The sequence below is a fragment of the Penaeus japonicus genome, unplaced genomic scaffold (genome assembly GCF_977035675.1).
Source record: "Penaeus japonicus unplaced genomic scaffold, GWHDUDI00000001_assembly GWHDUDI00000002, whole genome shotgun sequence".
In the NCBI taxonomy this organism is placed as follows: Eukaryota; Metazoa; Arthropoda; class Malacostraca; order Decapoda; family Penaeidae; genus Penaeus; species Penaeus japonicus.
In genome coordinates, this window is record NW_028234404.1 from 12,947,602 (window position 1) to 12,972,601 (window position 25,000).

Genomic DNA, 25,000 nt, shown 5'->3' on the forward strand with positions numbered 1-25,000 from the left:
ACAAAAAAGTATTGTAAGGAGGCGAGGGCTAGCGCGTGAGCCTATCCAAGACCACATTGTTTTTTTCAACACTCGTCGAAAATGAGCATTATATAGTTAAATTAGACAAGGATAAATTGTAGATGGAAAAAACACCAAAGATTTATTTAGAAGGTTTAGTATAGAGGTGAGAGCTAGCGTGTGAGCCTAACCGGCCTCGTGCTCTAGAATTTTCGTCAGTGTGTCATTGGCAGTGGCACGGGAACGTTATAGACGCTACGTCTTCGCGGTCTCCTTCACTCCTACCTCGGCTGAAGAAGTGGTAAAAGCAACCACAGAGACTTCTGACTGGTGATATACACTCTTACTAGACCACAATGTCGGTGATTGGAATTGATTTCGGGAACGACGGGTGTTATATTGCCGTAGCGAGACAGGGCGGCATCGAGACCATCACCAATGACTATAGTTTACGCTCCACACCGTGAGTATTTCCAGCCTTTATGGAGTTAAGGGTGTAGTTCCGTAGTGAACGCCAGTCGCCAGTGCTAAATAAAGTGCATGAGTGTCTTATTTTCACAGCAAGAGCGTGAAATGAGGATGACTATGTGTTTTTTCCTCCCCTTTTATCTCTCCGCCATGCCATCTCGTGTCAACTCCTGATGCATTACGTAATAACCAATACCACATGGTAACCTCCCCGGGACTACCGTCATTCTCATGTCACACCAAACCCTCCACATACCCTGGTTTTCCCCTCGAGTAGTTTAGTTGTAAATTATCCGCCAATTCCCTCGGGGAAAGCTAAATTTGGAAACACAACACGAAGCTAAAGGTTGGCCATATGATTTCGTTCTAGAAGTCTCGCCTTTGCACCGCGAGGGACGAAATAAAGCTCCAAGTTACCGAGAAATTGGGTTAGTTTAATCGTTAGGACAAGCATTAATGCCAGTATGATACGTAAATGCGAGAAATGCGGGCCAAAGGAGTGAAAGTACGACGTGAAATAGGGTTTCACAAGGAAGGTTATTGATTCTAGTGAGGTCTTCCCTCTCTCTCTCACTGTCCAGGGCCTGAGAAGCACCCTGTAGTAGGAATTTTTGTAGTGGTTTGATATTGCATGCATGAATGATTGATTGATTGCAAGGTTGATGACTAAGATACCTGATTCCAGTAAGAAGGGGACTAGATTTCAACCATTGGTAGGGATAGTGAGGATTTTTTTATGGTTGTAGGTGTAGGAAGTTTTGGAATTCTTATTATATAACGCCTGTTTTGATAGCTTAAGGCATAGGTTTTGATAAATTTTTGTTTTGAATTGGGATTCTTGATTTATCTATGAGATGATTTATGGCTTTTTTGTGGGTTTTGTCTTGTTTCTCTCTAAATTTAACCATGCATAGGACTATGGAATCTTTTCTTTGTTTATTCTAGCTGATCAGAGAATGAATTGGTTCCATTTTTTGATAAGGAAATTCTATAGAAAATTTGAAAATATTAACCCACAGTGGACGAGTGTCATGGCTTACACGAGGCTCCTATTAGGCCTGAAAGACGGTGTCAATCTGTAAGACATGACATCGGGAACTGCTCACAGTTGAAGCGTGCTCACAGTCATGAAGTATTATGACTAATGGTACTTGTTACAGAGCTACAACTTTCCAAGGTTGCCTTAAACCTTTTTGTGATGGATTTAACCCGTTAACGACGGATGACGTGTTTTTTTGTCATACATGACGCAGGACCTCTTGCCTGACAATGGGCGTCATGGCGTTCGGGGATTCTGGATCACTATGTTATTTTATTGTACTATAAGTAATGAGTGAGTGATGTTGACAATTGCAGTCATAATTATTATAAATGCCGTAATAATAAGCAAAATGGTTTTCAACTCACTTACAAAACCTAGATGGCACCACTTTCTTCTAGCACCAGCAGGAGAGAGAGCCTTGAATGGCACCCATCTACGGTCTCTAGCAAGCACTATCTCTGTAGAGTGATGGCACATCGCAAGTTCCCGACCTCTTGCTCTAAAGTACCGCAGATGAAAGATGTGCAGACCGAACGAGAGGAGGAAGGTGACTCACACCATGCCCAATGCATACAATGTGACCCTGTGCCAGTATGGATGCCTTTTATTGTGGCACTCACTGTCAAAAGCACAAGTTTCCTTCCTCTTCCCAACCTCTTCATTTTGGATGGTTATAAGTTTCGTGTTTGTTCATGACAGCACAGAAATACGAAAAAATAAAGTTGTTTTTTTGCCCCCCCTAAAACAGTAATACTTCTATCACATTGAGTGTAAAGAAAAAAAAAGAATTGATATGGACCCTGATCTACAATTTTAGTCAACTGCAGAATTGATGGAGCCTGTGATATGACAGATATAAATTTCTAAAAATAGTAAAACACACAAAAAAACAAAACACAAAAATGTCTCTAGCTCTACAATGGGTGACGAAAAGGGAGTGGGAAAAATCAAATTATGTTGCAGAAGCTGCCTCTATCAGAAATAAAACTCATCCTGGAGCCTGTGTAAGCAAATCTATCCCCCGTCGGCAATGGGTTAAGGAAAAATATTCAGTAGGTAAGTTTATGCTACCTGGAAAAAGAAGAAAACAATTTTCTCTATCCGTATAATTTTTAGTCGGTGTAGGGAAACACCCGTCCTAACTGCCTGTTAGTTCTTTAGACACCCTGTCCACATTGAGTTAACCTGTTGGATATGGGGCATCCATTTCCTTGTTTCGACCACAAGATGGTCACCAGTGCCACTTGCTTGGCATACAAGACTAAAGTTTTATTTATGTGAGGGAGGGAACATATTATGACAGATGTAGGGTTTTCTTGCTCTCTTTCATTCACTTGATATGATATTAGTCCTCTTTGTGTTAGTCATTTTGTGATTTGCTATGTTATGAGGCTTATATGTAAAAACAATAATAGAAATGAGGCTTATATGTGAAAAACAGTAAGAGAAAAGCATCAAGTAATAGATTAAGATTTACCCACGTTGGCACGTTCTTCTCATGAATGGTAGCCCCACATCAATATAGCAGTATTTTATATTTTGTAGTTATGCTGTAATTATGGTTCACCAAGATCATTATCCTGAACCAACTTGAACATAAATACTGACATTTTCGGGAAGGTCAAGTTAGTGCTACATACCTCAAGTTATTAACCCTTTCCCGACGTGGCACGTGCTAAGTAAAAACTCCTACGCCAGGCCATTGCAATATTGCATTGGAAACATCACACTGGCATGACGCCCTGGCATCGGGAATTTAGATGTGTCACGTTGGTGTGACGCACCGTCGTCATAGGGTTAATGAGTCAAATATCCCAAAAGTATTATATTACATATTGGAGGAAATGCAGAATATTTATGTTATTAAAGTGATCATGGAGTCATTTGAAAGATTTTGCAGTACCCAAATTCTAACAAACAGCAGATTTTACCTCCAAAGGGTAGATTTTTGGTGTAATGAATCTGAAGTTATGCTTGCTGCCCAAAGTGAAGATGTCTGGAAGGTTACTTCTGGTAGGGAAATACCCTAAGGGAAAAGGGTCTGGTGCTTGGCCTTGGAACGGGGCCAAGCACCAGTGTATATGACATTTGTGGACGGCAATAATAAAGGAAATGTTATGCCCTTTTTTTTTCACTTTCATTCACTTATTAGTTCTGCTATTACCCCCCCCCCTCAATTCTCAACACCTTACAGGTTCTCCAGGATTTAGGAAGGTAAGAGAGAGAAAAAAAAAAGAAGAAAGAGAAACAGATGTGCTTGTTGTCATTAGAATTGCTGAAAAACTGTATGTTGCCTATAGTAAATCTTATTAATGGATTGCATCTGTTGAATGATGTCCAGATATAGTAGTTGTAGTCCATTGCGGATGAGTGTCATAACATACACCAGTGCTCTGGTTAGGCTCAAAAGATGGGTGCCATTATATACATGACAGTATTGGATACTGCTCACAGATGAAGCAGTCAGTCATTCATTTACAAAGTCTGTTTACAAAGCTTCAGCTTAACAAAGTCAAACTAAACCCTTATTTTGTGATTGAATTAACATTAAATGTTAGGCAAGTCTGTGCTCCCAGGAGCGCAGAGAAGACTTTTTTCCCATCCCTCTAATTCTAGTGGGTCTCAGCAGCACAAGAGATATCCTGTCCAGATGGTTAGTTAGCCTGCTCGATCCTATGTCCGCAATGGGTTAATTCAGGGAAACCAATTATAATGATGCTGTTGATTAGAATTAAAAGAGGCACAGCATCAAGCAAATTGCTGTGGCCTCTGTACCTCTCAGCATTCCAGTGAATAGCTTACAATCTTTCACCATGTATATTCTGGTACAACAAATTTCTTGGATCTAGCTGGCATAAACAGAGCAAACTCTGTCTTGCCAGAATGTTTGCTTGCCTTTGCTGGAGTACTGAAGCAATGGCAATCACAAGCTGTTACACCAGTATCATGGTGATGGTCGATATTAGCACATATTATTGTATTAATGTAGTTTCCCCTTCAATTTCATTGGCAATTAGTAATGCCCTCCTCAGCTTTGTGTCAATAACATTGGTGCATTTGTGTTTGCAGAATTAAATTGCTATATCTGGACAGTATAGATTTAATGCAATCCATTGGCAGCAATTTTGATTAATGTTGTTCAAGGACAGCTTATAGAATTAGGGACATTCTATCACCAGGGAGATCTATAGGCTTTTTCCAGAGTGAACTGTATTTGATGAAGAGTACATGATAGCCTGTAATGCTTATAATGCCATAGCAATGGTGCAATATTAACTGATGTGTTAGGCAGACCATACCTGCTATTTATTTTTCTACTCTAACACAAGAAAAAGAATAGTATGTTAAAAGCTAGCTGGCCACGACAAAGTTATGTCACTGACATTTTACACTGTCCTACATTATAAACAAAGAACTAGATACAACATTGTTTTGGATATAAAAAAGGTGAACTGATAGGTCTTATGAAAGAAAACAAGATAACCTACAAGGGGATATTCCCTCTCCCAAAGATCGGCCATCATTGTTTTAATCCCAACTTCTAAAAGGTTAGTTTAGTTCAAATGTTATATTTCACATCATATAAATCATGGACCTGTATAATTATAATCAAATGGTTTATTACATAGAATTATTGTCCATTCCAAGAGAGATTTAATGAAAATACTTGTGCAATTCTAAGATCATAAAGCGAGCAAGCAGAATTTTAGTCATGAGAAGAAAGGAAAGTGAAGGAACTGCAGACTGATTTTATTGATTTTGTAATCTTTGTATTGGCCCACTTTACCACCCAAAAGAAAAATAAGTGCATTTTACAGTTATGAAATACACTACTCTTGGCTATAAACAATATAGCCACATAGCTGATTAACTGCAATATCTATACATTACTTTATACAGTAAACTATTGAATCTGTGAAATTACACCACATATACTTTTATGTGCTTGTGGGTGTGCCTGTATATGCATGTGTATATATATGTATACAATTTATTATATATATATGACTTGCAAAACACTCTTCCGTGTTGATAAATGGCAGATAAACCCACTATACACAAAACAGATTTATTGAAAATATATATATATATATATAGATAGATATATATATTACATACATGCATATATATTTATATATGTATATTTATATGTATATATATACAGATGTATATGTATGTGTATATTTGTATTTTATATATATATATGTATGTATATGTATATGTATAGATAAGTATGTATATGTGTATATATATGTATGTATATGTATAGCTATATATGTATGTATATGTATAGCTATATATGTATATATATATATTGTAGGTATATGAGTACCTATATGTATGTGTGTATATATGTATATGTATGTAAATGTGTATGTATATATATGTCTATAGTATATATATATATGTGTGTGTATAGTTTTATGTATATATGTATGTATATATTACATGTTTGACTAATGTATTTATGTATATTATACATGAATGTTGATATATGTACATTATATGTATGTATATTAGAAAATGTATACATTTATATATATATATGTATTTATATTTATATTGTATCTATGTATATATATTTAAAGTATTTATATTGTATTTATGTATATAGTGTATATAAGTATATATTCATGTCTATATGTATGTGTACATATATGTATATATACATGTGTATGTATATTTATATGTGCATGTGTATACATATCTATATATATGAATGTGTATATGTATCTATATATATGTATCTATGTATGTATGATGTATATATGTATATATATATATTATAAGTATGTATATGTATATATATGATTGTATATATATGTATAAATATATATGATTGTCTATAAATGTATATATATATGATTGTATATATATGTATATATATGATTGTATATATATGTATATATATATGATTGTATATATATGTATATATAATATATATGATTTATATTATATTATTATATATGATTGTATATATATGTATATATGATTTATATATATGATATGTATATATATATTGTATTATATGTATATATATTGTATATTTATATATATGTTATATGATGTATATATATGTATATTATGTATATATGATTGTATATTATGTATATATGATTATATATATATATATATATGTATATATGATTGTGTATATATATGTATATATGATTGTATATATATGTATATGATTGTGTATATATATATATATATGATTGTATTATATATGTATATATGTTGTTTGTATATATATATGTATATATATGTATGTATTATATGTATATTGTTTGTGTATATATATATATGTATATATATGTTATATATTATGTATATATGTATGTATATATGTATATATTGATTTATGTATATATGTATATGTATATATGAGTGTATATATATGTATATATGATTATATATTTGTATATATGATTGTGTATATATATATATGTATATATGATTCTGTATATATATATGTATATATGATTCTGTACATATATATGTATATATGATTGTATATATATACATATATGTATGTGTATATATGTATATATATGTATATATGTATGCATATATATGTATATATGTATGCATATATATGTATATATGTATGCATATATATGTATGTATATGTATGCATATATATGTATGCATATATATGTATATTTATGTATATATCTGTGCATATATATGTATATCTGTGCATATATATGTATATATGTGTGCATATATATGTATATCTGTGCATATATATGTATATATATATGTATATATCTGTGCATATATATGTATATCTGTGCATATATATGTGTATATATATATGTATATATCTGTGCATATATATGTATTTATATGTATATATGTATGCATATATATGTATATATGTATGCATATATATGTATATATGTATGCATATATATGTATATGTGTATGCATATATATGAATATGTGTAGGCATATATGTATGTATATATGTATTTATATATGTGTATATGTTTATATGCATTTGTATATATGTATGTGTGTATGGATATATATATGTATGTATATACACATGTATACATATATACATATAGATATACACACACAAATATATACATACATATATATGTATATATACATACATGTATATATATATATATATGTATTATATATATATATTATATATATATATATATATATATATTTATATATATATATATGTGTGTGTGTGTATTCACATATAATGTATACATGCAGATCTACATGCATTTGTATATATGTTGATAGATATCTTACATGGATATGTATTTTTATATTGTATATATGATGTATATGTATGCTTATATATATATATATATATAATATATATTATTATACTTATATATATATATATATATTATATATATATAATTATACATGATTGTATGTTGTATATATGTTGTATGTATATATATATATATATATATATATATATATAGTATATATATATATACATATATATGTATGTATATATATACATATATACATACATATATACATACATATATACTTAAATATATACATAAATATATACATATATACATACATATATACATACATATATAAAAAGGTATATTTATATTTACATATATGTATGTATATGTATGTGTATATACATATTGTATGTATATATGTTATTTGTTTATAGTCATGTGTGTTTTCTATTTATGCTGGTATATATGTATTTTATATATGCACATGTAAATGTGCATTTTATATTGATGCATTATTTATGTGTTTTATATGTTTACCTGTATGTTTTTTTTTTATATTTATACATATGGATATTTATTTTAGATACACATACACACACACACACACACACACACACACACCACACCACACATATATATAGATATATATATATATATATATATATATATATATATATATATATATATATATATGTACATACATTTTATATGTATGTATAGGAATTAGCAAGTGGGGAACTAGCTTGTCCAGACTTAAGTGGTAATTACTTTATTGCGGTCAGTTTACCCTTAAGGGCTATGAATATCAAAATGTGGGAGAGTGTTTTATTTTTCAAATTACATGAGTTTTACACTACAGGCATTCTCTGACCAAGTGAATTGCCTAGACGTACACAGAAGCAAAGATACTGTAATGAATGATTTCCAGTTTAGTGTGGAAATCGCCAAAAGTAATGTTGCTTATGTTTTTGCTTTTTTTTTCATAAGAATTTTGTCCATATGTAGAATTGAAACTGAATACTTAGAAAGCCTGTTTAATTCATACAGATTGTGCACTGGTAATTTTTTTGATAAAGTAATCAGCCTGTGTTTGTGTAATCACAAATGCATGTATATGAGAAGTATGATGTCATAAAATAATTGCGCCGCTGTGAGCACATTCCCACACCAGAAATTTCCTTTCTTCTGCAGTACAGATGGGTTGGTTAGCTTGATAGCAGAACAGGAAATCCTTTCTCTGGCTGCACAATCAGTCGTCTTCAGCAGTGTAAACAGTTTACAATGAAGTGGCGTTTATTAGTTTTGAAAAATAAGCTAGTTGCATTGTCAGTGGATACACATTCGTTGTTGGAATGATTTGCTACCATGATTAAATGGATTTCAACCTCAATTGTTATTGCTTGCCATATATTATTTGAGACAACTATAGGCTATGTAGGCTTATGTAGATGTAGTTTAACTTCAAATGCAATGCTTTGGAAAACTACATAGTTTATTATCCAGTCATTTCGTGTAAGATGGCACTTACATGAAAAAAATGCATAATGATAATAAATGAAAACCTTAATATCTGAAACCAAGGAAGTATTTTTCTATTATTTATTTATTATAATTTTTTGACATTGCTGAATATGACTATTTTAATTCTCATGATCTTTAGCCGTTAAGCTAAAATGACCTGGTGAAACATCTGCATAGGGAAGACCTTTTTCAACTAGTTTTAGTTATGACATACGTTAGTCATTCTGGCCTAAGAATGTAGCTGAACCTGGACTGGTTACCTAAAAAAGGTAAGGGCAGGGCAGGTGTAAGGATGATGTCAGGCTGGGTGGAGAGTGGACCTCACTTCTTGCTGACTCACTCGCGTGGTTGGTTGTCTCTAGGGCTCTATGGTTCATCAGGTTTACACACCTGTCATGTCTTGCTCAGGTAATTAGCGATGTCAAATGTTGCGGGATCGGGTAATGACACACAAGTATAGACTAAGAGGGAGGCAGGGGTGGTGGTGTAGTGTTATATCCAAAACTGTGTTGTTATAGAAAATACTAGTGAAGTTAAACTAGCATGATGGTCCATGGGAAAGCCAAAGGCAGTAGAGCAGCATATGGACTTTGCTTTGAGTCTGGTACTCCTTTCGTTGCTGAATTGAGGGTAAATTGATGATTCCAGCAAGGCTCACGTAGGCGTAACACTCCCCTCCTACTCATGCGCTTTCCAAGTGTTGATGATGGTAATTAGGGGAGTTGCATTTGACGGCAACTCTTTCCGTATATTATTAGATACATCTCTTAATAAATATAGACTGGATTGATTATGTTTGATTTGAATTTAGGGTTAGATACTAACAAAGCTTATCCTATCTAACACGGACTAAGAATTAAGAATGGTAATGTAAATCCTGTTAATCAGTCTTGAGGACCGGGTCGGGTCTGGATGCGTTTGACTGGGAGTAAGTTATTTAATGCTTAGAAGGAAGCTAGCAAACAGGGACTGTCCAATGTCCATGTCATGGTGTGTTAACGTGTGTACATATGTTCTAGTGTATGCTTGTATGTATGCCAGTGCGAATGTTAGTGTTAGGCAATGGCGTGAAAGGCAGATCCGACTTGTAGCGAACATGTTCACGATGGTTGAGCTTATGTGCTTTGGTGGTTTAAAATCTTAAGGTTACGGGTGCATGGTTGAAGGCGAACGAACCTCTTAAAGCAAGAAGAGTGAGAAAATTTAAGCTAGATAACACAGCATGCCTTAAAAGCCCATTGAAATCAGAATATCTCTATATCGGTTTTGGCGTCGAAAAAAGCGTGATAGTGACTGATTTCCTTCAAGTGTCATTGTTGTGGTTTTTATGATAACCTCCGAATTGTTCTCTAGGCCACAGCGTTAGTATATATATATATTATATGTATGTAATATATATATATATATATATATATATATATATATATATATATATATATATATATATATATAATACATATGAAAGCAAGGTAATGATCACGATTTTATTTTGGACAAGAACGTAATGTGGAGATTTAGAAACAAAAGTAAAAGTGGGAATAGTATCAGTAGCAATGGTTCTTAAACGAAACTGAAGTAGAGGAAATGGATTATTAGGTCATAATCGTTGCCGCTGCCATATTTTCTTATTGCTTCCGTTTTCATCTCTACCGTTTATTTATGGCAAATGTGTACGCTTTTCGCTTCTATTGCTAGTTTTAGTGATACTGCCAGGAATAGTTAAGAAAGGACTGATAATGTTACAATACGTGGATGATTGCTGCGGCGTGTACGGGCGAGCGCATGCCGATGGGAGGAGGGGGGGGGGGAGTTCGTGAGGCCGATTGTTCGCAACAGATAAGTGCGTGACTACGCACGGCTCCCCCTCCTAGTAGCCATAAGTGTAGTACGGATCTTTAACAGCCAATTTGCGCTTTTTGCTTGGCCGCGATGACATATTAATCGCAAAGAGGAAAGCCGAGGGGTTGGTGCATTAAACTCTCACTCACAAATATCTGTGACTCATCGGTCCCGCTGTACCGCCTTTCTCGGTGCCAGACGTCGCTACATACTCAGGAGGTGGGCAGGCTCTGGGTATACTTCTTTTTAATCTTCCTTGCGTGTTAGTGTACCAGGGAATTGTTCTTGCGGCACCGGGGAATGTGTGGAACGATGTGTCCGAACGGCATTGTTTGTGTGTGTGTTTGTGTACTTAGCTGTTGCTAGATTTTTTTTTTCATCGTTTATTTATACCCGGCTGAATCAGACCCGGAAAACAAGTTTGTAGGCATTTCTTTTTTGACCAGAGACGGAGAAAGCATTTGTGCTGGACTCGGCAGGTGCAAGGAAAACTACTTTGGAAGATTTTCGGAATGACATTGGGAATGGTCAGAACGTTTTGCCTGGTTCTACCGGTTCATGCCACCCCCCTCCCTCCCCTCCCCCACGTGATAAAAAAGCGGCGAGGGTAGAATAGGTCAAAGGAAACATTTTCGATAAATCTTTCATGGAAGTTTATAGACTTAGCAATCACTTGCGGGTTTAGTATGCTTAGTAGTAAGTAAGGCTAGGAAATAAGAGCGATGGCGAGCCCATGGCATGAGGCAGGTGACACCTTATATGGGCGAACCGCGTGGGATGACGTCTGCCTAACTTCATCGCGGCAGAAAATGGATCTGTGGGGGGGGAAGGGGGGGGGGCCGCGTTCGTAATGCGGCATTTGGTTGGTTTAGTTGTGTTGTCTTTGCATTTGGACTTTGTTTATAGTTTGTCTGCACTGTGATGGATGTATATAATGGCGGTCAATTTTGGCAGCTAGGGAGGCGGGGTGGAAGGTAACAGGGGAGCTGCGGGGAGGCAAGGTTGACAGTTGGTTAGTTGTAAGTCTTAAAAGGAATGGTATTTCACTCAAACGGGTTGGCGCTCATGCACGTACGCACACACACATGCACACACGCCCACGCACTCACATACAGGCAGAGGGAGATTGAGATTGAGGTTAAGAGGAACCTAATGGAGCAATATAAAACTATGTGGAACCTGCATATATTTATACATATGTACACGCACACTTACACACAGCACATGCATGTAACACACAGGCGCACTCATTCACATATGCAACATAAACTAGTGCAACACAAGCACACATGCACATGCTTATGTGTGCAAACAACAGGGCTCAAACACTCTCTCCCTCTCCCTCCCTCCCTCTCTCCCTCTCCCTCTCCCTCCCTCTCTCCCTCTCCCTCCCTCTCTCCCTCTCCCTCCCTCTCTCCCTCCCTCCCTCTCTCCCTCTCCCCCTCCCCCTCCCCCTCTCCCTCTCCCTGTCCCTGTCCCTGTCCCTGTCCCTGTCCCTGTCCCTGTCCCTGTCCCTGTCCCTGTCCCTGTCCCTCCCTCTCTCCCTCTCTGCCTCTCTTTCTCTCTGCCTCTCTTTCTTTCTTTCTCTCTGCCTCTCTTTCTTTCTCTCTGCCTCTCTTTCTCTCTGCCTCTCTTTCTTTCTCTCTGCCTCTTTCTTTCTCTCTATCTATCTCTCCCTCTCCCTCTCCCTCTCCCTCTCCCTCTCCCTCTCCCTCTCCCTCTCCCTCTCCCTCTCCCTTTCCCTCCCTTTCCATATTTTTTGTTAATGCTATTTTTGTTTGCCATTACTATTTTTTCATTATATTATTGCTGTACATAGTTGTACTAATATTGATACTTGTATTACTGTCATCTTTATCACCATCATCAATATCAACATTATCATCATCATATCACTACCATCATATCATCATTTTATCATCACAATCATATTATGTCATTACCATCATCATCATATTACCACCACCATGTCATCATATCACCATCATCATATCACCACCACCACAATCAAGACCATGACCACTATAATCACCACAATCTCCACTACCTTCATTGTTTTTGTTATTATTGTTGCTGTTACAATACTTCTTATTCTTATTATTATTAATATTATTATTGTAAATACAACAATTATTTTTTATCAACATTGTTATTTTAAAGAATGAAGGTTATTATGATTGATTCATATTGTTTGATGAATATTTGTTTATTTATTTATTATTTATTTCAGATCATGTGTCGCCTTCGGCGAAAAGAACCGCATTTTGGGTGTTGCTGCCAAAAACCAGATGACCACCAACATGAAGAATACTGTGCATGGATTCAAGCGACTATTAGGCAGACACTACAGGTGAGTGTTTAAGTGTAGGCCTGTTAGTAACTTTTGAAAATAAATAGCAGTAATGATTTACAAATGAAGAGGATAACTGATGTGAAATAATTGATGGAGAATGATTTTGTCATTCACCAGGGTTGAACGTTTTGTATGTGTATATAATCTTAGTTGCAATAGCTTATTTCTATTAATAGCAATTGTCTCATGTATAAAAGGATATAAACTTTTTTTAATCATTAAAAGGAAATACTGGCTGATTATTCTTATCATGTTGATGCTGGGGAAATACTGTCCACTATTGCTGTCTTTCATTGTTAACACATATGAAATGGCTACTTAAGTGCTTATTCATCAATGAGTCAATTTATTGTAAGAATGTAAAGAGTGGAACAGATAGGTGAGGTCAGGTAGGCCAAGTATAATTGAACCCTTTGTAATTTAGCAAGTATGGTCATCTATGCATAAAAAAAGATGAAAAAAGGAATTCCATTGTTGATGGTCCATATATGTATACACACATACATGCACTCCTGTTGATTAGCCAGTGTCATTGTTTTAGTAAATTTGTCAGTTTTAGGACAAGCCTAAAAAAATTGATTACCACATTTCTATTTTTTTTATTTTATTTTATTTTTTTCCAGGGACCCAAAAGTGCAGGCTGAAATTGCCCCACTTCCCTACAAGACTGTTGAATTACCAGATAGAAGTGTTGGCATCACTGTGCGATACTTAAATGAAGAACAAACCTTTTCAGCTTTACAAGTTACGTCAATGCTTTTTACAAAGTTAAAACTAACAGCGGAACAGGCCCTTGGCATCAAGGTTAATGATGTTGTTATTGGGGTAAGTAAAAACATGGACTGTTAAGCTGCTTATATCTTGAAAAAATGATCAATTGTGGTTTTACTAATGTTGATTTTTAGGATGTTCATTGCAATATTCTGTATGTGGCTTTTATATGAGATCTTTAGACATTGAGTAATCTTTATTGTATATGTGATTATTTTTGTCATGTTTGACTCATTCAATTACAATTAATTATGTGATTGTTGCAGATTACAAAACTGCATTTTTTTTTATTGGCTTGATAGATTAATTGGTCAAGGTGTTAGAGAAATAGAAAAGACAATATGAGGAAGCTCAGACTGTAGGGGTAAAGAACTAATTTCAAGGCCATTTAAGAATGAAGTTGTACAGAAAAAAAATCAGTCTGTTTGTTAGCTGAGAATAAGAAATACTTTTCCAAGTTGCATGTAGAATGAAAATCTAAATAGTGTTAAAATTAATTAAATCCAAAGTATACAAAAAAGTAGAAATGATTAAAAAACAAAGCAAAACATCTGTTTAAAGACAGCCATGTTAATATAATGGCCATCATTTTCATAGTCTGTTAAGAACTGTTCTCTTCAATGTCTTCATGTTCATTATTTATCTGTCTAGCCAAGAAATTGAGGTAGAATGCTGTAACACTGTTTAGATGAAAGTGGGGCTTATATGGGAGGAGGATTTTGGGTAGTTGTGAAGGGGGGTTGGTAAGCAGAGGAGGGTTAAGAAGGCTTAGTTAGAGTGAAATTGGTTTTGGCAATGTTTAACCCATTCATGCCGGGGCTGTTCCGGCTCTGAATGGTCAGAATGACGGGGTTTTCGAACGTATAAGTGTAACGCCTCGGGATTCTCGGGCGCCCTTGCCGCGAGCTTGGGTTGTCCGCTCTCTCACCCCAAGCATAGGCGTCTTATGCAAAAACCACGAAACGTGTCAGAACGTCATCTGGCGGGAATGGGTTAACCCGTTCCCGACGGGGCCAATCCGGCTTAAATAGACCAAAATTCCGGGACTCTTGAATGCATAAGCCTAACGCGTCGGGATTCTCGGCCGCACTAGCCGCGAGCCAGCGCGCCGCGCCCCGGGCTGGACAAAGTAACGCATCCCCGTCGTGTAGCCCAAAAACCACTAGACGTGTTATCTTGTCATTCATCGTTAACGGGTTAAGTATGGGATGACCAAATATTGAAAAGCAATCAAAAGCCTCATAGAAAATTGATTATTATAGTAGTTAGTATTTCTTCCTTGGATAGTAGGTAAATGGGATCTTGTTTTAGATGACAAGCTCTGAATGTATACATATCTTAATTTGCTGTAGTGAAAATAATATATTTTTTTAGAATATTGTTATTAGACAAAACCTCTCCAAATTTTATAATGGCATAGTTTTCCGAACTGATTTTTCTTTTTAAGTTGAATCTACTTACATAGAACTTTACTGATTGATTGATTATTATAACTAACTCTTCATTTGAATCCCAGGTACCATGCTACTTTACTGATGCTGAACGACGTGCAGTGTTGGAAGCCGCAATCATCTCTGGCCTCAATGTTCTCCGGCTGATGAATGAAACCACTGCTACAGCCCTGGCATATGGTATCTATAAGCAGGACCTTCCAGCACCTGAGGAAAAGCCAAGAAATGTGGTCTTTGTGGACTGTGGTCATTCAAACCTTCAGGTAAGGAATTATGGCTGTGTGGAAATATATGGGAATAAACATGTGTATAGTTGAAAGAATAAAGAATGGATAATTGTGGATAAGTGATTGAATGTAGAAATAGGTTCTGATAAATTAGAGGGGTGACTATCAGTTAAAAAAGGGTTCTTCAAAGGAAAGAATATGAATGGTTATCATGCCAGGCACAGAGGAGTGTACACACAAATGACTAGTGGCAGGTGGTCCAACTAACACTCATTGGTCTACTTCAGCTCTAGTTTTAGAAGTATAGGGCCAACCTAATCTAGTGTACAGAAAATGTTCAGTAGGGTTGTGAGGATGATACAATTAAATGTTGGGGTTAGGATCCTGAAAACTGTGACTTTAACTGAAATGACTTATAGAGAAGTCAAAGTACATTTTTTGTTAAATTCATAGCCCTTGCCAGTATCAATATTAGATTGTTGCTATTTATTTCAAATGAATTTGAATTGAATATAGGTATTGTAAAACAAAAGAAAGATTAGCAGGACATGTTCACCAATAAGTTATATTTGAAACTCGAGTAGAAGCCCATGGCATTTAGTGAAATTCTCTAAATTTTAGAACTTATAGTTTGCAAATATTTAAAACAATATTTGATTATATATTTTTGTTTATTTTTAACAATTGTAGTCTTGTCTTCTTATCTTTGTTTATTGAATGACAAATATTGAGCTTGGAACTATCCTGTGAGGATAATCTTATTCAGATACTTTTTAAGCAATTTTAATGTGCTGCATAAAAATTGTTTGAAGAAAAGCCAGTATATGCTTCAATTTCTATAAGTACCATATGAGTTTACATGGTTTGCTCTTCCAATTTTGGAAAACCTATCACAACTTAATTCTAAACATGTTAGATACCATGTGTTTTCAAAAATGTGTAAAGTTAAGTTCAATTGAACATGTAACCACCATAGGTCTTGATGAAAGAAAAGTTTTAGGCCACTGACCTAAAATATCATAACTCTCCTTTTTTCAGGTGTCTGCTGTTGCATTCAATAAGGGAAAGCTCAAGATGCTTGCAACGGCTGCTGACTCTGATCTTGGTGGAAGGCACATTGATCATCTTTTAGCTACTTACTTTGCAAATGATTTCAAGACTAGATATAAGGTAAGATATAGTAGATATGTGTGTTGTAATTCAAAAGTTGTGGATTATGATAAACATTTTATGGGCTTATTTATAAGTCAATTTGATTGTTAATTAATGATTAATCCATTAGCATGAATTAAAAAGAAAAGAAAGAAAGAAAGATGGATAAAAAAGGAAATTACATATTGAAATAATGCTGGTCTGATTCAGAAATAAATAAGGACCCTTTGCATGATTTCCCTTTGCAGGTAGACGCAACAACCAGTCCCCGTGCATGGGTTAGGCTCTTGACTGAAGTTGAGAAGCTGAAGAAGCAAATGTCAGCGAATTCTACAGATCTTCCTATTAACATTGAGTGTTTCATGGACGATAAGGATGTTAGTGGTAAATTAAATAGGTATGTATAAGACAGGTGGATTTGTTTTTTTCTTTTTTTACACATAGGTTTACTCTTTGTTAAGGGATGAAGTGCTGAAATGAGAAGAAAAGTTGTGTGAATGTTGGTTACTTCAAGGTTTTGGAATTGTCCATTTTTAGATATTTCAGTTGAACAAATCTGACAAATGTATAAAGGTCTTGTTATAAACTGTAGACTATAAATATTTTCAAGAAAGTTATTTAGTCCAAAACCTTGAGAGTTTGCTTACTGTTTGGCGCTCTTTTGATCTGTGGCATTTTGCCATAAATACTCAGTTTAGCTCTTCTGTTTATGTCATTTCCTATACTTTCAGAACTGCCATGGAAAGCATGGCCGAGTCACTGATGACCCGTGTCGAGATCACACTGCAGACATGCCTGGCCGATTCCAACCTTAGGCTTGATGACATCTATGGTGTTGAAATTGTTGGTGGATCAACCCGTATCCCAGCCATTAAGCATTTGATTGAGAAGGTGTTCAGGAAAACACCCTCAACTACACTCAACCAAGATGAAGCAGTGGCAAGAGGATGTGCCCTGCAGTGTGCAATGCTCTCACCTGCTTTTAAGGTTTGTCTAAGTTTATTTAATTATTGTGACATATATGTGAGCTCTAAGAAATATAGAACTACTATGTACATTATCAAGATTACTAATCCTGAATTTACACACTTAAGTTTTTATTTTTTATATAAAAGATAAACATTATATAAGTACATTAGCACTTCAGCTTATGTTCAAATTCAGCATATGTGTAAAGACTGGATATGATGTTTCTGCTGTCCTGCTACCCCATTTATTTAAGCAGGGATAAACTCATCTAACTGAAGATGTAATTGTGATGGTACATTGTCACATATATATATAGTGCCAGGGAGATGTTTGGATAAAAACTTACCTATTTCAATGTAAATGAAGTTTGATAGACCAAGGCCATAAAACTTTTTGTTTGTATATCTTGGTACAGTGTTATGAGATGGAAGCCTTACTTTCAGGTGCGAGAATTCTCCATAACGGATGTGCAGCCATACAGTATTCGACTAGTTTGGCAGGATGAGTCTGGCCAGGAGGGTGATATGGAAGTGTTCCCAAAGAACCATCAGGTAAGACTGCAGTTTGTCCTTTTTGAAGAAGAGTTTGTTATTTTGAATATATTTGTAAAAATGAATGCTGTGAAAAGTATGATGATATTGGTACTCAACTTTTTTTATATATGCTGAAGTTAATAGTATTGTTGATATCCTTAAATTTTATTATATTTCTCATCTTTTATATGCATAGTCTGAAAGTGATTAGAGTAATTGGTTCATTATAGTGTATTATTGGTTATTCTAACATTTTTGTTTTCCCAGGTACCATTCTCAAAAATGCTGACCTTCTACCGTCGGGAACCCTTCACACTCCAGGCTCAGTACACTGATCCTGCCACTTTCCCTGATCCTATTATTGGCAATTATACGATACAGAAAATTGCTCCAGGACCAGAGGGAGAGTGCCAGAAGGTATTGAATGTTTTGCTTTTGTCTCTATTGGTTATATTAAAGGAACATGAGATTTTTAAGTCTTGTTCTTTGAGATTGTGCTACATTGAAGTTCCTTTTTTTTTCTTCTTTTTCTTTTTATGAGATATGAAGAGGGAAAATTAATTTGATCTGTCATTATGCAAAGGGTACTAATTTTGGCATTGAACTTAACATTTTCTTTAAATTTACAGGTTAAGGTAAAAGTCAGGGTCAATTTGCATGGTCTCTTCACAATAGCATCTGCAACTCTAACTGAAAAGAAAGAGGCCGTGGAGGAACCTGCAGAAAATATGGAAACTGAGGAAAAACAGAAGGCAAGTTTAGACTACAGCATAGCCTGTCTTTAATTAAACCCTTTCGAGACGGGCCACATCTTATGTTGTGTGTTTTTTATTATTTTCTAGACTTATAGTAATAGTATGAAATAGTATGTATATATATTTATATACATAGATAATAGATAGATAGATAGATAGATATAGATATAGATATAGATATAGATAGGGTGTGTGTGAGGAAATGGATTCTAATTAGCATTTGCTATAATAGATTTAAAAAATGCAGTGTGAAAGTGATAAATCCAATATACGCCTGTTGCAAAAGGGGAAAAAAAAAGAAATAAGGAAACTATGGATGTTTCCATTAGTAGATGAGTAAACAAAGAAAATACCTGTAATATATGTATGATGCCTTTGTGAATTTCAGTTCTGAATCATTATGATATAGGGTAAGAAATAGTATAATGCAAAACCTGTTTGGGGTTCTCCTTGTAATCACTTAATCATATGTAAATATTTTTTAATTTTAGAATTCTGGAGAAGGTGATGCAGCTCAAGCTGAGAACCAGAAAACCCCAGAACAGGAAGGTGGTCAGGAACAGGTAACTTTTCTGTATGACTTATATTGTAGACCCTTTAGTTTTGAAGTATGATACAAAACCTGTTTAAATTACTAAAGGGATATGTTATGATAACATATTGTTAATTCCCTGTAGGTATTATTTACTTTACGTTTGCCATCGTCTGTTGATTTAGTGACTGCAAAGTAATCCTAATTGCACAAAGTTAGCTAGAGCTCAGTTGGCTTTAGATTGACATAATAAAAGCGTAGACTCGAAGGTTTAAAACACGTGTATCATTATTTTTCATCATGCTAAAAGTTTGAAGTAGGTACCCAGATATGTGGAATACATAAGTAGTGCTTATCCTTGCTTCTTCCTTTTACCAAATAGAAAATGGACACTGACAAGCCAGCAGAAGGAGCACCACCAGCAAAGGTTAGTTTGTGTCTTTTGTATGCTGTCAAAATTGAACACTAGATACATGATTTTATTGTACTTTATTTTTGTTGTAGATTATGCACTATAATATATATATTTTGTAATACTATATACTAAGAGTGTATATTGGATATTTGAAGTATTTCCATGGTACCCCCGCCGGCCGGCCGCCCACGACGGATTTTAACATATGCGTATAGGGTGTCCGTCGATCATCGTATGATGGATAATTAATAGGCCTATTATGCGTACTTCGACCCCCGGCATTGAAGCCATAAAAGACGAAACAGCCCGGCGGGAATGGGTTAAGAGAAGGAAGTTTACCAAGTGAAGTTATGTGAAGTTCAAAGGCTTTTAGGTTGCTGAGATAATTCAACTAATTTCTCTTTGAACCAAATCAGAACGAAGGAGGAGAGAAGAAGGTCAAGAACGTCATGAAAACTGTAGAGCTTCCCATCAACGAAGTCAATAAGTCGCATAATGCAACCGAAATCAACAATTTGGTGGAGAGAGAAGCTCAGATGGTCCAGGGAGATAAGCTAGAGAATGAACGAATTAATGCTAAGGCAAGTGTTTGATTGTTTGATAATCGCACCTGCTTATGGATTAATTGAGTATCTGAAAGATTTTATTTTTTGTGCTATTTCTGTTTCTGAAATTAGCAGATGATTAATAGTTTGTTATGCAGGCAGTCTGATTTTATTTTCTATCCCATCAGAATGCTGTGGAAGAATATGTGTATGACATTAGGAGTCGTATATACGAAGAATTGGAAAAGTACATTAGTGAAGGCGACAGAGAAAAATTAGGCCGCATGTTGGAAGATACTGAGAATTGGCTCTACGAAGATGGGGAAGACTGCAAGAAGCAAGTCTATTTGGATAAGTTAACAGAACTAAAGGTAAGGCTATATTTATAAAGTATAAAGTATATTTCAAGATGATAACTATTCTGTGAAATTGTATAAAGTGAAAGTTATTCTTTAAAGGTAGATAGAATTATCAAAGGAAAAATGTTTTTTTCTGATAGTATAGTTTTACAAATTACAGTAGCTTCATTGAAATTTTTTAGCTGTACCGTATAGTTTGATTTATCATATAGAATGTTCTATATTGATGTGTCTGACTAATATTTTCTCTTATAGAAACATGGTGAGCCAATTAAGGACAGGAAGCGAGAACGAGAAGATCTTCCCAAGGCATTTGAAGGCCTCCTAGGCTCCATTCAGCTAGCTCGCAAGGCAACAGAACAGTTCCGCAGTGGTGAGGAGAAGTATAGTCATCTAGACGCTGCTCAGGTGGAAAAGGTAAAGAAATAAAAAAAAAATCTCTGAAAAGTCAAATTTGATGTAAAAAAAGAAAAGAGTGATGAAATCATGTCTTTTGTTTCAGATTTTTATGACAATTTTGGGGATATTTTAGATGATTTGTAAATTTTTTAACTGTTTCAAAGGAAAGAGGATTAAGTATAAATATTATGAATTAAACCATATGTTAAACTTACTTTTCTCCTCCACATCCAGGTTGAGAAGGCAATTACTGAGAAGCAAGAATGGGTAGACAAAAATATGGGAGCATCTGCATCGACTCCTCTGCACGTGAACTTGCCAATTTCTGCCAACCAAGTCAAGTCAGAGAAGGGAACCTTTGAAGCTTTGGTTAATCCTATTATTAACAAGCCAAAGCCCAAACCAAAGGTAATTTAGTATTATTTATGTATTATTTCTTGATAGAAGGACTATTATGTTGAGTTTCATTTAACTTTTTGGATTAAACAGGTTACTCTAAATACCATCATTTGATAAACATGGAGTCATTTTGACTGTATGTCTCTTAGAGATTTTAAGTGAGGAACTTTGATAATAAAATCTGAACTTCACAGGTGGAGGAACCACCCCCAGCAGAGAAGAAAGAAGGAGAGGAAGATAAGAACGCGGGAGAACAAACGAATGGCCCCAAGAACAATGAGCAGCAGCAATCCAGCGAAAAGCCGACAGAACCAATGGACGTAGATTAATGCGATAGTGTGGATATGGGAAGTTATTGGGATTAGCTTAAGGCTGCTCATCTGCAGTATCGCCTGAGAAGAATGTGTTGGCGTCAAGACATGGGATTCCCCGAATAATGCTTTGTTTGTAACGTTTTGTTTGATAAGTTGCAGGGTTACCTTCCATTTACGAACAGTATAGCATTGACAACAGCACCTAATCTCATAATTTCAAATCTTGGTCTTAATCACCGCTTAATTCTTAGTGTGAACATAAGGTCATACTATGTCGAGTAGAGTAGAATTTGCAGATCATGAACTACAAATTGATTACGATGTCAATGTCATGAGGGTATGTACCACTGCTTGAATTAAATTAGGCATTGGCCTAGGGCTTCATGTCCAGGTATAGAACTGTTTTTTTTTTCTCTCTTTATATATATTTTTTCCTCAAACTTTTTATGTGTTGAGGGATTCTGGTGATACAATGTGCCCCTGTCCATAGTAACTAGTAGGTGTAGCAATGACTTTATAAAGTATAGCACATAGTTAAGTTAGTAGAGTGGATGTCATAGCAATGAGTATGTCAGAAGAAGCATTATTAATATTTGTACATAATCATACCCTCTGCTAGACATAGATCTCTAACTTCATATTGAAGTTTTTTCTTTTTTTCGAGTCAGGATCAATTATGTTGTCGTGAATTTACTGCATCAGGCTTCTCATGTATTGCTGTATGTGTAAAATCATCTCATTGTCTGATTTGAAAGCTCATGTTCTTCAAGTAAGGAATCTTTAAACAATAAGACTTTCCATTAAATCTTCGGAGTTTTATTTCTTTAGGTTTGTCCATGAGATCAGTGAAGTATTACCTTTTTTTTTAAACATTTCTGATTGTTTGATACTTCATAGGGTTTATTTTACAGTGATGTTGAAGTGGAAGACTCCTGCTAGAAAAAAAGCACATTAATTTTCACAACATAACTTCTATAAAAAGAGGGAGTGAGTGAGTTACAAGGCCTCACTGATCACTTGCTGTAATCATTCCACTGTATCTGCTTCTGTGAATGACTGAGTGTCTCAAATAGTAAGGATAAACCAACTTCATCAACTGAGTCTCATTATGACCTTTTCTTTCGCCAGTGGTAGATCAGGGAGGGAGGGAGGGAGGAGGGGGGGAGTGATATCAAACTTAAAGCAGGGATTAAAAAAAAGGGTGTATTAGACGTGTCACCAGGATTCGTTTCGGTAGAAAAGTGTATGATTTATAGAACAAATCGTATTTGCCATGGAATATATCGCCTAAATTGAATAATAAAATTATGAGGAGTACTACAATATGTCTGAATGGAATTGAAGAATTGGATTTTAAGAAATAGAAGATGGTCTGCAAGTATGACAATATTACTAAACTAAATATGCTTGGTATGTAAAATAAAAAATCAGGTATAAACATTTGTAGAGGTTTGATTAAATATACCCCCTTAAAGTTCACTTTTTGCTGCAACGTTTCTTTTAGATTTGATTTTGAATATTTTTTTAAAGAATGTGAATGCACTCTTGTATTTATCAAATTGCGTGCTTCGTCTGTGAATTCGTTATGAAAACGAGTATTATTTTTCACAATTAACTTCATACAGATGAGAGAGGAGTGCAAAATTCAAAAGTAGGTCAAATTGAACACCAAACTTGTTAACACATACTGGGCTTACTTATTAAAAGGAGGAAAGTTATGTTCCCGGTGCCTTCATTTAACAAGAAAACACGAAAATAAGTCGCAGCAGCCACTATGAACTGAGATTAATGACCTCAATACTAAGGTAAGAGTCGGTGAAGGGTTGAGATGATTATTTTCACAACTCGAGCTACACCTGATACTAGGATGTGAGTATCATAAGGATATTAGTCATTAGTTTTTTTGTTAGTGAATATTATCTTATAAAGCGTTGAAGTGTCGAATGATTTGCGATTAAAACATTAACCCATTTACTGAGATTTTTTTAAATCAAGGAATTTATGGATCCATAATGATGAATTTGAAGAAATTACTGATATATTATATTGTTTGCTGGAAACGGAAAAGGAAATATATTCTTCGCAAAAGACAATAAAGGATAAGATCTGTAACTGAAACTGAAGTGCAAGAAACATTACTGACAAGATATTGGATATTAAATTAACAAGGTTGTTTTTTTTAGAAAGTAAGATTGAAGAAATCTCTCATTTATCGGATGCAAGTATATAATAAAATTTGTATATCAAAAATGTCAAATTTCACTCCACGCGGTCTTCAACAAAGCTGAAATTTTAGCGTCGGTTTTGCCAACGAGAAGCTCGGTATTAGGTTCTCGTTTCAGTTCATGCACCGTGACTCCGCCCAGAAAGGAAAAGATTTCCGTACAACAGGAGTTTCCTTTGACTCATTTTTATCTACTTATTTATTATTTTTTCTGAAAGCTACGAACTGAACTAAAAATATTTTCTAAATTTCATTTCGTCATTATGTCGTGAAGTCAGCTAATATCTGTAAATAACTGAGAAGTTACAACTTGTAAAGCATGTTTTACACACACTAAATACACTGCCAAAAAAGTTGATATTTGCCCAAGGTATTTTTTAAAATCAAATTTCCTCATGAAATACCTAAACAAGCAAAACAAGCAAGGGGCGTTGCAGTAAAATGCAGATGTCGCAACCCTGATCGTCGGCAGGATGCGGGTCGACATTAAGCTACTGAC

General features: G+C 34.9%; 1 protein-coding gene across 2 annotated transcripts; it reads left to right on the plus strand.

Annotated features, from left to right (window-relative positions):
• The first annotated feature begins 168 nt into the window (after positions 1-168).
• Positions 169-23,369, plus strand: Hsp110 (heat shock protein 70Cb). 2 transcript variants are annotated; one of them, XM_043000603.2, is made up of 17 exons: positions 169-463; positions 13,334-13,453; positions 14,080-14,281; positions 15,744-15,941; positions 16,944-17,075; positions 17,306-17,454; positions 17,789-18,044; positions 18,470-18,577; positions 18,827-18,976; positions 19,189-19,311; positions 19,806-19,877; positions 20,229-20,273; positions 20,678-20,842; positions 20,995-21,177; positions 21,421-21,582; positions 21,799-21,972; positions 22,158-23,369. In XM_043000603.2, exons 1-17 carry the CDS (start codon positions 357-359, stop codon positions 22,290-22,292), a joined length of 2,481 nt encoding a protein of 826 aa, XP_042856537.1. In that variant the 5' UTR covers positions 169-356; the 3' UTR covers positions 22,293-23,369. The 2 variants fall into 2 exon arrangements, with proteins under 2 accessions (XP_042856537.1, XP_042856538.1); XM_043000604.2 differs by lacking the exon at positions 19,806-19,877.
• Positions 23,370-25,000: the final 1,631 nt, after the last annotated feature.

What these genes read in the sequence shown, in the direction of transcription:
- Hsp110 (XM_043000603.2), top strand. Translation starts at nt 357, where the DNA reads ATGTCGGTGATTGGAATTGATTTCGGGAACGACGGGTGTTATATTGCC. An exon ending in CTATTAGGCAGACACTACAG is followed by an intron (nt 13,454 to 14,079) that starts GTGAGTGTTTAA and finishes ATTTTTTTCCAG; the next exon opens with GGACCCAAAAGTGCAGGCTG. An exon ending in TTAATGATGTTGTTATTGGG is followed by an intron (nt 14,282 to 15,743) that starts GTAAGTAAAAAC and finishes TTTGAATCCCAG; the next exon opens with GTACCATGCTACTTTACTGA.